General features: G+C 41.2%; 1 protein-coding gene across 3 annotated transcripts in view; it reads left to right on the top strand.

Moving 5' to 3' along the window:
• Positions 1-2,446: 2,446 nt before the first annotated feature.
• The window catches only part of GASK1B (golgi associated kinase 1B), a 48,541-nt gene continuing 38,194 nt past the window's right edge, over positions 2,447-12,793 (top strand). Inside the window, exons 1-2 of one of the 3 annotated variants that reach the window (XM_048212148.2) lie at positions 2,447-2,638; positions 3,925-5,073. In XM_048212148.2, coding sequence (XP_048068105.1) covers positions 4,164-5,073 — 910 coding nt within the window. In that variant the 5' untranslated portion in view covers positions 2,447-2,638; positions 3,925-4,163. Of the gene's footprint in view, positions 2,639-2,889; positions 3,182-3,924; positions 5,074-12,793 lie in introns of those variants that run through there. The other 2 variants (XM_026499549.4, XM_048212147.2) reach the window with 2 other exon arrangements.

Raw genomic sequence — 12,793 nt, 5'->3', positions numbered from 1 at the left:
AGTGGGTATGTAGGTGAGGAGGAAGGTCTAGACGGGAAACAAAACAAAACGAAGCAGTCCGAGATGGATTTCCACTCCTCTTTTTCAGTCGGCTTTGTCTATGCTTTCAGAGGGACAGCTCATTTCTGGGGAAGGAAAATACTTTAAACTTAAAAGAAGTTCGAAAATTTTGACTATGTTTGGATCAAACATTTTGATTAGTTTTTGTGCAAATGATGTGTGTGACTACAATGAGTGGAGACATTTTAAAAAATCTTAGTATGACTAGAAAAATCATGTCTGCATTTTTATCCAAGGGAGTGGAAAAGTGCTACTAGGCCACAGAGCAGGTATGAATAGGCAGTGGGGAGAATGATGAAAATTGTTTTCTTTTCTTTCCTTTTCTTTTCTTTCTTTCTTTCTTTCTTTCTTTCTTTCTTTCTTTCTTTCTTTCTTTCTTTCTTTCTTTCTTTTTAGAGAATGGGAGAGACAGAGAGCAAGTGAGTGAGTGTGGGGGTTGGGGGAGGGGCAGTGGGAGAGGGAGAGAGAATCTTTTTTTTTTTTTTTTTTTTTTAATAATGATTTTTTATTATATTATGTTAGTCACCATACAGTACATCCCCGGTTTTCGATGCAAGGCTCGATGATTCATTAGTTGTGTATAACACCCAGTGCACCATGCAATACGTGCCCTCCTTACTACCCATCACCGGTCTATCCCATTCCCCCACCCCCCTCCCCTCTGTAGCCCTCAGTTTGTTTCTCATAGTCCATAGTAGGGAGAGAGAATCTTAAGCAGACTCTCCACTGAGTGCAGAGCCAGACTCCGGGCTCAATCTCATGACCCTGAGATCATGACCTGAGCCAAAATCAAGAGTCCAATGCTTAACTGACCCAGGCATCCCAATGAAAATTGTTTTCTGATTAGATCTGATGAGCAGTCTTGTCCACTGTGTTGGTTATATCCATATATTGATGACACCAATAATTCAATGAGCGTGTGCCTAATTACATGATGATAGCTTCCCCTTTGATGCGGTGGTGATTCCCTGTCAAGCTGCGTGGGCTGGGAGAAGGACCTCTGAGAAGTTCAATAAGATGATGGGGGAATAAAAAATATTGACTAAGCTTTCAAACTATCATTCTGTCACCACTATCTCATTTAACCATCACAAGAAACTGATGGGGTAAGTAAGTGCTATTATTAGTCTTCTCTTAGATAGGGAAACTGAGGCTAGAGAGGTAAGGCTATTTGTCACAAGGGACCACAGCTAGAAAGCAAAGGAGGATTAGGAGCGAGGCTTTCTCCCTCTGGAGCCCACTCTCTAAATATCCTACCCTTTAGCCTCTACTACTCTCTCTTGTGGCTGTAAGAGGAGGCAATGTGCTGGTCTTCCAATAGAGACCTTTGTTGGGGGGAGGGGCAGTCAAGCAAATTCACCAACTCACACACTCTCATCTATTTCCAAAACATTTCTTTACTAAAGAAGTTGCTTTAGAAACAGCCGGAGGAGTTGGAGGTTTCTGCTTGTTATAACCTGGCTTCTGCTTCTAATTTAAGATGCATTTTTAATTTTTAGAGTCAGGTCAATTATTCTTCTTGATATGTGAAAATAATAATATTGTTATATAATTTTGTTAAAGACTTAATTTATCTATTTGAGAGAGAGAAAGTGAGTGAGAGAGAGAGTACTAGTGGAAGGAGGGGCAGAGGGAGAAGCAGTCTCCCTGCTGAGTAGGTAGCCCTATGCAGGGCTTGATCCTAGGGCTTGATCCCAGGACTTGATCATGACCTGAGCCGAAGGCAGACACTTAACCAACGGAGCCACCCAGATGCCCCTAATATCATTATAATAAAACAACTCTGTCATGGTTTCCTTTCAAAAAGTTAACATTTATTACCTAGAAAATAATTCTGTGCTTATGGAAGTGAGCTTTAAGAGTTTTGGAATACAAAGGAAAACGCTTTTGGAAGAATGCTTGAAGTCTCTTGAAGTCTAGCCAAAATCTACAGGTACTTCTAGACCATTGTCAATATTGGGATTGTTCCTCTCCTTCCTCCATGCGGCCAAACTTTTAAAAAAGAAGACAGGTCTGAGTTTGAGTGCTAAAGTAACAGCTGTATTATAATACTTGGGCATTTTATCACTTGGAAGTTTACTCTTTCCTCCTCGCTCTGTTTCAATCCCTTGATCTTTTTTTGCATTGTAAAATGCAGTATTTTTAGGCTTATATTCCATATGCTAATCTCTTACCTGCCCCCAGTATCACAAACTTCTTTTCCAGCGGGGCAAACAGTTCCTGTCACCTTCCTACCTTCTGATTCATTTGCCCTCGAAGCAAAAAGAATGAGCTTAAATGAGACCCAGAGGTCATCAGCCCTGCCTTTGTGCCAGGACATGCAAACTCCCCAAGCCAATTACTAACCTGTTTTTAAAACCACCTCCAATCAGAGAGAATCCATGACTTCTTTTTGTGAGCCGTCGCTCCTTGCAAGAGCACGCTATAAATGTCTACCCCTATCTGTGTGCACTCTTATCTCACCGTTCTATTTTTTTCCTCATTTAAGTTAACCCCTTCTTACCTTTTTGTGAACCTCTAGGCCTTCTCAGAAGAGGTGGGAGACAGATGTTACTCTGTAAACAGTCAAGACAGTAAGGTGAGTCCTAGTCCCTGGGAACCTTGGTGCTCTAATCCCCAGCTACACGGGATGGACAGCAGGGTTACCGCATTCCTCATTTTATAAGGTATTTATCCTGCGGCCTCTAAGCAAACACTCTCAATCCTTTTTAACTCCATGAGAAGGACATTTCTGAGTCTGTTTCCAAACAGGACACTAGAGGGCTCCCAGGGGTTAAAAATAAGTGGAAAATTATTTGAATGAAAACTGCTTCTGTACGGCTTTGGCTTTTGTTTTTCCAGATCTTAAAATTAAAGTTTATTTTTTTAACTATTAAAAAAAACAAACAAACCTTACGCGCCTTAAAACTGGGATACCAGCAGCCAGTTGACAAGTAGCCGTTTTGCTTTGCAATCAGGAGTTTTCAAGGGAGCTTTTAAAGCTGAGCTGAGATATTTGAAATGTGGAACACTCTTGACCATGAAATATGTTCTACTTACATGCCTCAGCCTTTAAAAGTTCTTTGCATTACAGTCAGGGATTACATTCTTCCTGGAGCCAAGCATGGGGCCAGCTGTGTAAGTAAGGTTGCTTATGAGTTCTTCTTCTTCTTCTTTTTAATAATGTGAAAAAAAATAGAGCTAGAGATCCCTTTATTTTCCTTCAGCTGACTTTTGTGGGAAGAAAAGGAATGAAAAGCAGTCGGATTTGTGTTTTGTGTTTATGTGTGTGTGTGTGTGACTGAAAAAAAACGTAACTTCTTCTGAGATATATGGACGTTTATGGCTTCATATTGAAATCATTCTTCATGTAGGGATGATGAAACATACAATGAGGAAAAATTGTACCATCGGATTAAGAGAATAAAGTTTCTGAATTTGAATGTTAGTACTTGGTGCTTCTGTCCAATTTGTAATGCAGGACTCTAAAAAATAAACATGGATGGCTACAGATTGTTTTTAAAAACCACCTATCAGTTGTCTGAAAGATTGTTTTTAAAAACCACCTATCAGTTGTCTGAAATTATTTCTAAATTTCAAACAGGGCTTGCCACATTTTAATACTTTTCTTTCAGAATCAAATTAAATGACTCTAGCTACAAGTTATGAAATATTCTTAGGTTTCCGTGGTTTGTTTTCACTAATTTACACAGAATATCGAATCTATACGTCTGTCTTGTTTCTCTTTTTTAAACTTTATTTTAAAAAAATTCATGGTGGTGGTGTTTATGAAAGGAAAGGGTTACTTTTCCCCTTTACTCTTGAAGAGGAACCGAACTAGTTTGAGATTGTGATTCAGTTAACTCTGTTTCCATTCATTCGCAGAAACAAGCCACACTTCTCCTTGGGGAGGCTGATAGGAGTTTAAAAGGTTTGTTGTGGCGAGTGTCAGAAGCATTCCCAACTTCGTCACCAACCCTTTACTTCCACCTCTCCTCTACCCACTGGAGATCACTTCTATACCTAAGCGGAGGCGAGAGCTGAATTCAGGAAACCATGCATCATGTCAGCAGGAACGAACCGCAGACTTTAAACTCTCTTCAACATGTGGATGCAGCAGAGAAATGACCTGTCCAGACAAGCCAGGGCAGCTCATAAACTGGTTCATCTGCTCCCTGTGCGTCCCGCGGGTGCGTAAACTGTGGAGCAGCCGGCGCCCCAGGACCCGGAGGAACCTCCTGCTGGGCACTGCGTGCGCCATCTACCTGGGCTTTCTGGTGAGCCAGGTGGGACGCGCCTCTCTCCAGCAAGGAAGGGCAGCAGAAAAGGGGCCGCGCCAGGGCCGCGACACTGCCGAGGCACCGTTCCCCGAGATACCCTTGGATGGTACCCTGGCCCCTCCAGAGTCCCAGGGCAATGGGACCACACTGCAGCTCAATGTGGTGTACATTACCCTACGCTCCAAGCGCAGCAAGCCTGCCAATATCCGTGGCACAGTGAAACCCAAGCGCAGGAAGAAGTATGCAGTGGCATCGCCAGCCCTGGGACAGGAGGCTTTGGTCGGGCCATCCCTTCAGCCACAGGATGCTGCAAGGGCAGCTGATGCTGAAGTGCCTGGGTACGTCCAGGGAGGAAATTTGGCTAAGGCTGGGGAGCGACCCTGGAGGTTGATCCGGGGCTCAGGGGTGCAAGTTGGGGGCTCAGATTTTCAGCGGCCCAAGACCCAGGAGAGCAACATCAGGATCTATAGTGAGAGCGCCCCCTCGTGGCTGAGCAAAGAAGACATCCTCCGAATGCGCCTGTTGGCGGATGGGGCCGTGGCAGATCTTCAGCCCGTGTCCTCTAAAAGCGGAGCGCGCTTGCTGGTGCTGGAGGGGAGCGCCGCTGGCTCTGTGCCCGGCTGTGGCCGCAGCCCCTGTGGACTACTCAAGCAGCCTTTGGACATGAGTGAAGTGTTTGCCTTCCACCTGGACAGGATCCTTGGGCTCAACAGGACCCTGCCATCTGTGAGCAGGAAATCAGAGTTCATCCAAGGTAACAGCTTCACACGCTTCGTGATTTGCAGCTGTTGGGGATTCGGGTTGATTTTTCTCTTTTCCCTCACTCTCTCTTTCGAAATGATTTTCTCCACCCACGTTTCACATTTGGACAGCAGCAGCATGTCTTTCCATACGTTTGGCATTCTTTATTTTCCCAACTTTGGGAGGATTTGAGAGTTCCAGGGAAATGCTGTACTCAACATGCAAGGGTAAGCCCACACTGTGTAATCTTTGCTCTCCTGTTTCCCTCACTGCACTTCCCAGTGGCTTATTAAATCTAATTAAAGCCAGTGGCAATTTGCATGATGAGAAGAGGAAGCGGGGTGGAGGCAAAGAACTTGCTGACAGTCAGGCGTATTATTAGAGGGGTTACTATGGAAGTAAGTAGAATTTCATTCCTTAGGAGTTTTTTAAAAGTAGAGGGGAAAGGGGGTCATCATCCTTCAGCAGATGGAATCTTTTTAAAAGGCCCAGAGCCAGACCATGTTAGATTTGACCCTTTGATTCTTTTACAATGGATGTAACCCCCTTATTTTACAAAGAAAATGAAGGGGAAATAGGTAATTTGTTCAGTATATATACCAACTAGCTATATGGTTTTCTTCAAGCCCATGACTATAATTTATTGAGCCTAATCTCTAAGACTCTGTCAGGTGACAAACATTTTGGCAGGTTCTGGGGTATGTAGCCAGTCACTTTAGTGGAAGGCAAAGGGGCTGGTCTGTGGCCATGCTCCTGCCATATAAAGGATATTCTCTGAATGTTGAAGCTGTTCCAGGGTTTGAATACAAAGTAGGGTGGGTCGGTGGTTTGTGTTTTAAAGCAGAATAATCCCAGAATTTGCTGGTATGAATCTAGGCTGGCCCAACAGGCTAGCAAGGACCACAAGGGGATTATAAGCTTAAAGAATATTTTCTTACTTTTTGTCATCATGAATTTTAGCATTTAATGGAGTCCAGACTGGAATAGATTAAGATTCTTGGGAGTGGTCAAGAACTAAACTGTATTTCCAATGGCTTTAGGATTATAATTTAGTCTTAAAATGGGTACTTCCAGAAGTACCAGTGTTTTACTTAGAAAGACTTGGTTCATGTCTAAGTGCTTCAGATTCACAGGTATGGTTTGATGTCTCAAGTTCACAAAATAGTCCACCATGATTATGCAGATGTGAGATAACCTCTCAAATGTTTAATAAAAGGTTGGTAAAAACTCATTTTTCTTGGGTGCTCACTATTTGCTAGGCGCTATACTAATTGATTCATATAGCTGATCATGTCTTGACCCTATGTTTCTCACAACTGAGCTATAAGGTAGGCACCATTATTATTTCCATTTAGTAGATGTGAAAATTAAGACTTATTTAGTTAAAATAATTGGCCTCAATTTCCACAACTAGTAAATGGCTACGTTGAGTTTCAAACACAGACCCAGCAAACTGCAGAACTTAAGCTCTTAACCACTGTATGTATGACTGTATAACTTATTCAAAGTGGAACACCCTGGAGTAAAAGAAAATACTGGTGAGCATTGAGATAACAGGCATCCACCGAGTCTGTCCTGGGCAAAGCAGGGCATGGCACAGAGTCACTCTTATTACCCTATATTGCCATTCACTATTATGTCGTAAAGGCCCCTGGGTAGAGAAGGTGAATTCTTGAATAGATCCCGAGGCATGGTACTCCAATATGGTTCTTCCCTGGGATGCTCTTGGATGGAAGTTAGGAGAATAAAGTAGTGGGTAGGAACTTGGAGCTGTTCTGCCTGCTTTTGAATTTACCAACCATGTGACCTAGAAATGTTACAGTATCTCTGAATACCTCAGTGTCCTCAGCTGTAGAAGGACAATAATACCTACCTCATGAGGTTATTGTTAGTGAATACATGGAAAACACATGGAATGAGTGATTGTCACACAGTAGATCCTCAATCAATATTGTCTATTTTTGTTACTACACTACACACATGAGGTACCAAGTTCACTGAGTTACTCACATAGCCTCCAAGCTTCACATATCATGTCTTTATGTGACACAACCAGGTCTAAAGCCCTGGTCTCTTGATTGCTCAGTTAAAATTTTCAATATCATAATTCCTTGTATATATTTATTCTGTGCTCTGAATATCCAGCACTTTTTAAAAAAAGATTTATTTATTTATTTGAGAGAGAATGAGATAGACAGGTAGAGTGAGGGGCAGAGGGAGGAGAGAGAGAATCTCAAGCAGACTCCCTGCTGAGTGTGGAGCCCGACATGGGACTTGATCCCACAACCCTGAGATCATGACCTGAGCTGAAATCAAGAGACACTTAACCGACTGAGCCACCCAGACACCCCTGAATATCCGGCATTTGTGGGGATAAAAAGGACAGTTGCATTCAATTTGAAGGAGAGGTTTATAATCCCAATATATCTTGGTGTTCTTCTCTCATTTCAGATGTAAGTGGTGATGGAAAGAAACCAACAAGGTTGTATCCATATGAGTTTCAGTGTGATGAGTTACCTAAGATTATATCTCAAACAGTACTAAATCTTTCTTTGTTTTTTCTTTGATACCTTCTCCTATGTAGTTATTTAGAGACATAAAATCAAGCCAATTTCCTCAGGAGTCTATGACATGATTTAAATATAGTTATGAACACTCTACACAATATAATTCTACTCATGTAGGCTATTATATTGATGTAAAGTACATAAATAGATCAGTTCTGGTCATGGTAGGAGATATATAGACAGTCTTAAGTTCTTGGTATCTCTCTCTATCCACCTATTTCTAGGCTTTTCCTGACATGTCTTTCCTCTCCTGATTTCCACTGAAGTGTGTGTTTTCCTCTACAGTCCTCTAAATCTTTTTTTAGTCCAAGCTTGGATTTATTTCAGGCTCCCTGTCTACCTAAGGTGATAGATCTTACCTAGTTGCCCAGGACCTTCTTCTGGTTCATTTTATATCATCTCTTTGTATTGTAGTTGCTCATTTAATCATCTTTTCATTCCCACTAGTTTCTAGGTCTGTGAAGGCAGAGACATTTCCTGTCTTGTTTTTCATTTCTAGATCCTAGTGGAGAGTCTGGCACGTAGTAGGTGTTCAATAAATATTTTTGAATGAATGCAGGAATACATTCTTGGCCTGTTCCACTGACTCTTAGCAGTAAATCTGTATTTGCTTCCACTTCCAACACTCAGGAGACAAGTGCTACCATTTTTAGTCCTGAAGTCAGGCTGAGATTTCTTCTGGAGGATCTTATAAAGAGCTCACTGTAGAGGTAATGAAAAATGTCTTTGGCAACCTCTGTGTTATACAACTAATGAGGTTTATAGAACTTATTCTTGTGAGGACCATCACTATGGTCTGCTGGCCTCACACTGTAATGTAATTTGATAATGAGTTTTCTGTAGGAGGAACTGTTGGATTATTTTAGGTATATATTTCTCTGATGATCTGGCTTGGTCTAAGAATAGATATTTTAATATCTGAGAGAGTGAGTAGCCAGAAAATCCTGTAAGTAGTCCTGCCCTAAGTGTCGTTTCTGTTCTCCGACTTCTGATTAATGTTTGTGAAAATAAATTCATGCCCAGTACCAAGAATATAGCTAGTCTGTATTGTGAATCAAATAAAGATATTTGACTTATCTCAGTAGATCTTTCCAAGAAACCTTTGCAGTAGAAAAAATTTTTTAACCTTAATTTTAAGTTGGAAAAAAGATAATAAGATTTCTCTAGGTCTTACAATGAGTTAGCTACCCAGAAAGAGCTTCCCTGTCTTCTAACTTCCTTGTCTTTCCTATTTTCATCAATCTGCTTCCTTCAACAAATCCTTTAAGGGGCCTTAAGGTCTGACTTTTTTTTCCTCCATCACCATACTGTGTTAGTATATCTGGTTATTTAATATCGTGAGCCAGATGGCTAACACAGTGATGCATAAGGACAGGCTACGAGAGCCTCTTTTTTCTCAAGGAGGCAACAACCTTGACCAGAGCAAAAATAACGTTGAGGTTATGATATACTCGGCACTCTTTTAAGTACCGTGCATGAATTATCTCATTAAATCCTCATAAAAATTTTACAAGGTGGGTCCTCTATGAGAGACGTTTTCTAGAGGTAGAAGTGGAGGCCTAGAGTAATTACATACTTTGCTCAAAGTCATATAAATTGCCTGTGTGTGAAAAGGACACATGAGAGGCAGAGGGAGATGTGAGAGAGTCCAATGCTATGCTTAAATGACCTACCTGCCCCCAGCCTCCCAGATGAATCTTTCCTTGATTCAGCCCAAAGACAAAAAGTCTCAATTATAAAGTTCATCTTCAGGTTTTGTTTGTTCGTTTGTTTGTTTTAATTAGTAAAACTGTTGTGGGTGATCCTATCAGCACAGACCCACTAGCTCAGGTTAGCTTGGGACAGGTTCTTGGTTGTATAACTTGATGAATTCTATGTGATTCCCCTTGAATACAAAAAGTATGCATGTGAAATTAGTGGACTCACTGACCTGGTACTGTATACCAGACCATTATCTGACAGGTGCGACTCCAGAGATAACTCGGAAAATGAGAAGGGTGTCCTTGGGGAAAGTCAAGGTTGTAATTAGGTAGGGAGTGCCAGTGGTGTACCATGCTATAAAACCTAGCAATTATCACTGGAACAGAGTCTCATCCTGTGCATATCTATGTGGGAAATGCAAAATTGAATGGAAATATAGCATCAAAGGGCTTTAAAAAAAATCAGTTTCTGCAACAATGACATCTTCTTCAACTGTGAACTCGTAATGAATCTAGTGTTATACATCAGCCAGTTCCTGTACTGCATTTGGTATTATATGTCTATCCATCACTTCATCATTCTGTAAAGAAGCTACTATCAATACTTTAAATATGAGAGTGCTGAGATTCAGCAAGATTATGAAATTTGCCCAAGAACACAGAGCTAGTGAACTGAAATTTGTAACCATTCTGTCTGATAGCTAAAGCCTCCTCAAGTTGATTCTCTTAACCCACATCACCTCTCAGCTATAACTTGGTATAATTATGGGATAGTGGCAAAAATGGGCAAATTTTAGCACGGTGATTTCTGATTTGCCACTACTGTTTCTACTTAATTTGTTTTCAATTCGACAATTTAACATGGGTAATATTTTTGTACAAAGGAAGTATGACATACCACTTTGAGCACTGCTGCAAGGTTTTCGTTGTTTTTTTTTTTTTTTTTTTTTTTGATGCAAGCCAATGCTTACCAGATTTTCTTGTTTTACCATAAACGGTCAGAGATATGCAAACATGACTGAACATATTGGTGTGTTTTCTGCCAAACTATCCTTGCAAGGTTATAAATCACTTCAAAGGTCACCGGAAACTATATGGTGCTGATACATTTAATTTTTTTAACAAAATATTTTAAAATGTTTACCTAAGATTAGAAAAGCAGACTACATTCATATAAAAGTCAAGAGCATAAGAAAACCCAGCACCCCTCTGTGATCTTCGATTTAGCAGCTTTGCCAAATCTTCCCTAGCAGTCTGCACAGTAATGTGAATGAATCCCAAGGGATACCATTTTGGTAGCATTTAAGCATTGTACTATTTCTCATGCCCAGCATGGAAGATGCATTATGTATGCTTTATTTTTAGGATGCTGCTTTATTGCCACAGAGCTGTCATACCGAATTAAGGTAGCCTAGTTCCAGGAATTCTGTGTGTCAAGGCTGCTTAGATGACAAACTGCAGGCACCCCACCAACTTCCATTTAAATTCATTGTAGATCCCAAGTTGCTCACTGTTTTCCAACTTGCATTGCCTCATCTTATTATCAAGTAGGAGAAATATAGTGTGTATTTTCCACTCTCTTTTCGAGTCCACGTGGGTAGCACCGTATTTGCTGGGTGATGGGGCCATTGCCAGAGCAGGGGGATGGCACCTTCACATTTCATGTTGTTTCAGGCTCTCAGGTAAGGACAGAAACATTTTGCAGGCAGTAATGAGAATAATCTAGATGCCGCCACAACCTGGAAACTCAAAATCCTAAAAGTCTTGGACATTTGTGCAAGCTTGCTTAAAAGATTTCTTTGGGAGGGTAGGAATCACGTTTTATTGTTAAAAATCTGGTTTGAAAACACACTGTGTTATCAGAAAAGCCCTAAGGGCATTTCTTTAGCAATCAAATTGAGTTGGTCAGCTTAATGCTTTTCATTCATTGGTCAACAAAAGTTTGCTGAGCATCCACTCTAGATGACACTATGCTCCAGTATCCCCTTGTTCCCTCACTACATACCTTCGTAGACAAGTGAGGGGACCTGGTAACCTTCTCTGCCATGCTCTGCAGCTTGTCCCTTGCTCCCACACATGGCCGGGGTAGAAAGGACAATGAAGAGTTACCATGGTGTGAAAGATGCATGTGCCCCTCAGTTCCATGCAGTCTCCTCCCTTCTCCAGTATCACAGTCATCTTTTCTTCTTTTAAGAAATGTATTATTGAGCACCTGCTCTGTGCCAGCTGCTGTTCCAGTCATTGGGGCTACATCAGTGAACAAAAAAGTCAAGAATCTCTGCCTTTTTAGAGCTGACGCCAGTGAACCATGTGAGAGTTTGGTGGCCTGAAGGGACTCTTCATCCGCCACTGATGTCAGAATCTATTCAGAACCTTCCTCAGCTCAAGGTTGTGATCTTTCCATTAGGACTGAATCTGTTACCGTCTCTGGATTGGTCTAAGGACCACGCAGGTGAAGAAGGACTAGACAGCCTCGCTCCTATTTCAGTTAATGGGCAAATATTGCAGTCATATTCTGTTGTAATCGGTAACATTTACTTTCTGTGTGTGAGGCACTGCTCTAAACATGGGGAAGAAGCCATACACTCTGTTTCAAATAGCTTTGTAGTTAAGGGCGTGGATTGTCATATTAGTTTTCTAGGGCTGCCATTGCAAAATACCATAGGTGGGGTGGCTTAAAAAACATGCGTTTATTTTCTCACAGTCCTGGAGGCTGGAAATCTAAGATCACAGTCCTGGAGGCTGGAAATCTAAGATCAAGACCACTCTCCTTGGCTTGCAGATGGCTGCCTTCTCTTTGTCCTCACATGGTCTTTCCTCTGTGCATGCCCTCCCTCGTGTCTCTCTGGGTTCAAATCTCTTCTTAGAGCAACACCAGTCATTGGGGATTAGGGCCCACCACAATGGCTTCATTTTAACTTAACTACTTCTTTAAAGATCCTGTCTCCAAATACAATCACATTCTGAGGTACTGAGGACTTTTACCTATACATCTGGGGGGAACACAGTTCAGTTCACGGCAACTGACAATCTAGACTTCCTCAGTTTGAATCCTGATTCTACCACTTGTGAATCGAGTGGCCGCGTGACCTGAGATAAGTTAACTTAATCGCTGTGTACCTTATTTCTTCATTAGGGTACTAGGGATGATGACAATAAAAATAATGATGATAGCAGTACTTACCTCATGAAGTTGTGAAAATTAAGTGAGTTGATATATATTTATAAAAGTTGATATGTATTTATAAAAGCGCATTGACTATACCTTAGAACTTCAGGGCTGTAGATGAAAATTGAGGGATTCTGAAAAATTCATTCATTCTCCAACATTTTTTTTAAAGATTTATTTATTTGACACACAATTTATTTGACACACACATTTATTATCTCATGAAATTTCATAATGGCCCCATACATCAGGTATAGTTAGACAGATTTTCTGTGGGGAAAAAATGAGGCTCAGAAG

Source organism: Ursus arctos, unplaced genomic scaffold, assembly GCF_023065955.2.
Source record: "Ursus arctos isolate Adak ecotype North America unplaced genomic scaffold, UrsArc2.0 scaffold_11, whole genome shotgun sequence".
Classification (NCBI taxonomy): Eukaryota; Metazoa; Chordata; class Mammalia; order Carnivora; family Ursidae; genus Ursus; species Ursus arctos.
The sequence above is the reverse complement of the archived record's forward strand: the minus strand, read 5'-3'. Positions and strand labels throughout refer to the sequence as shown.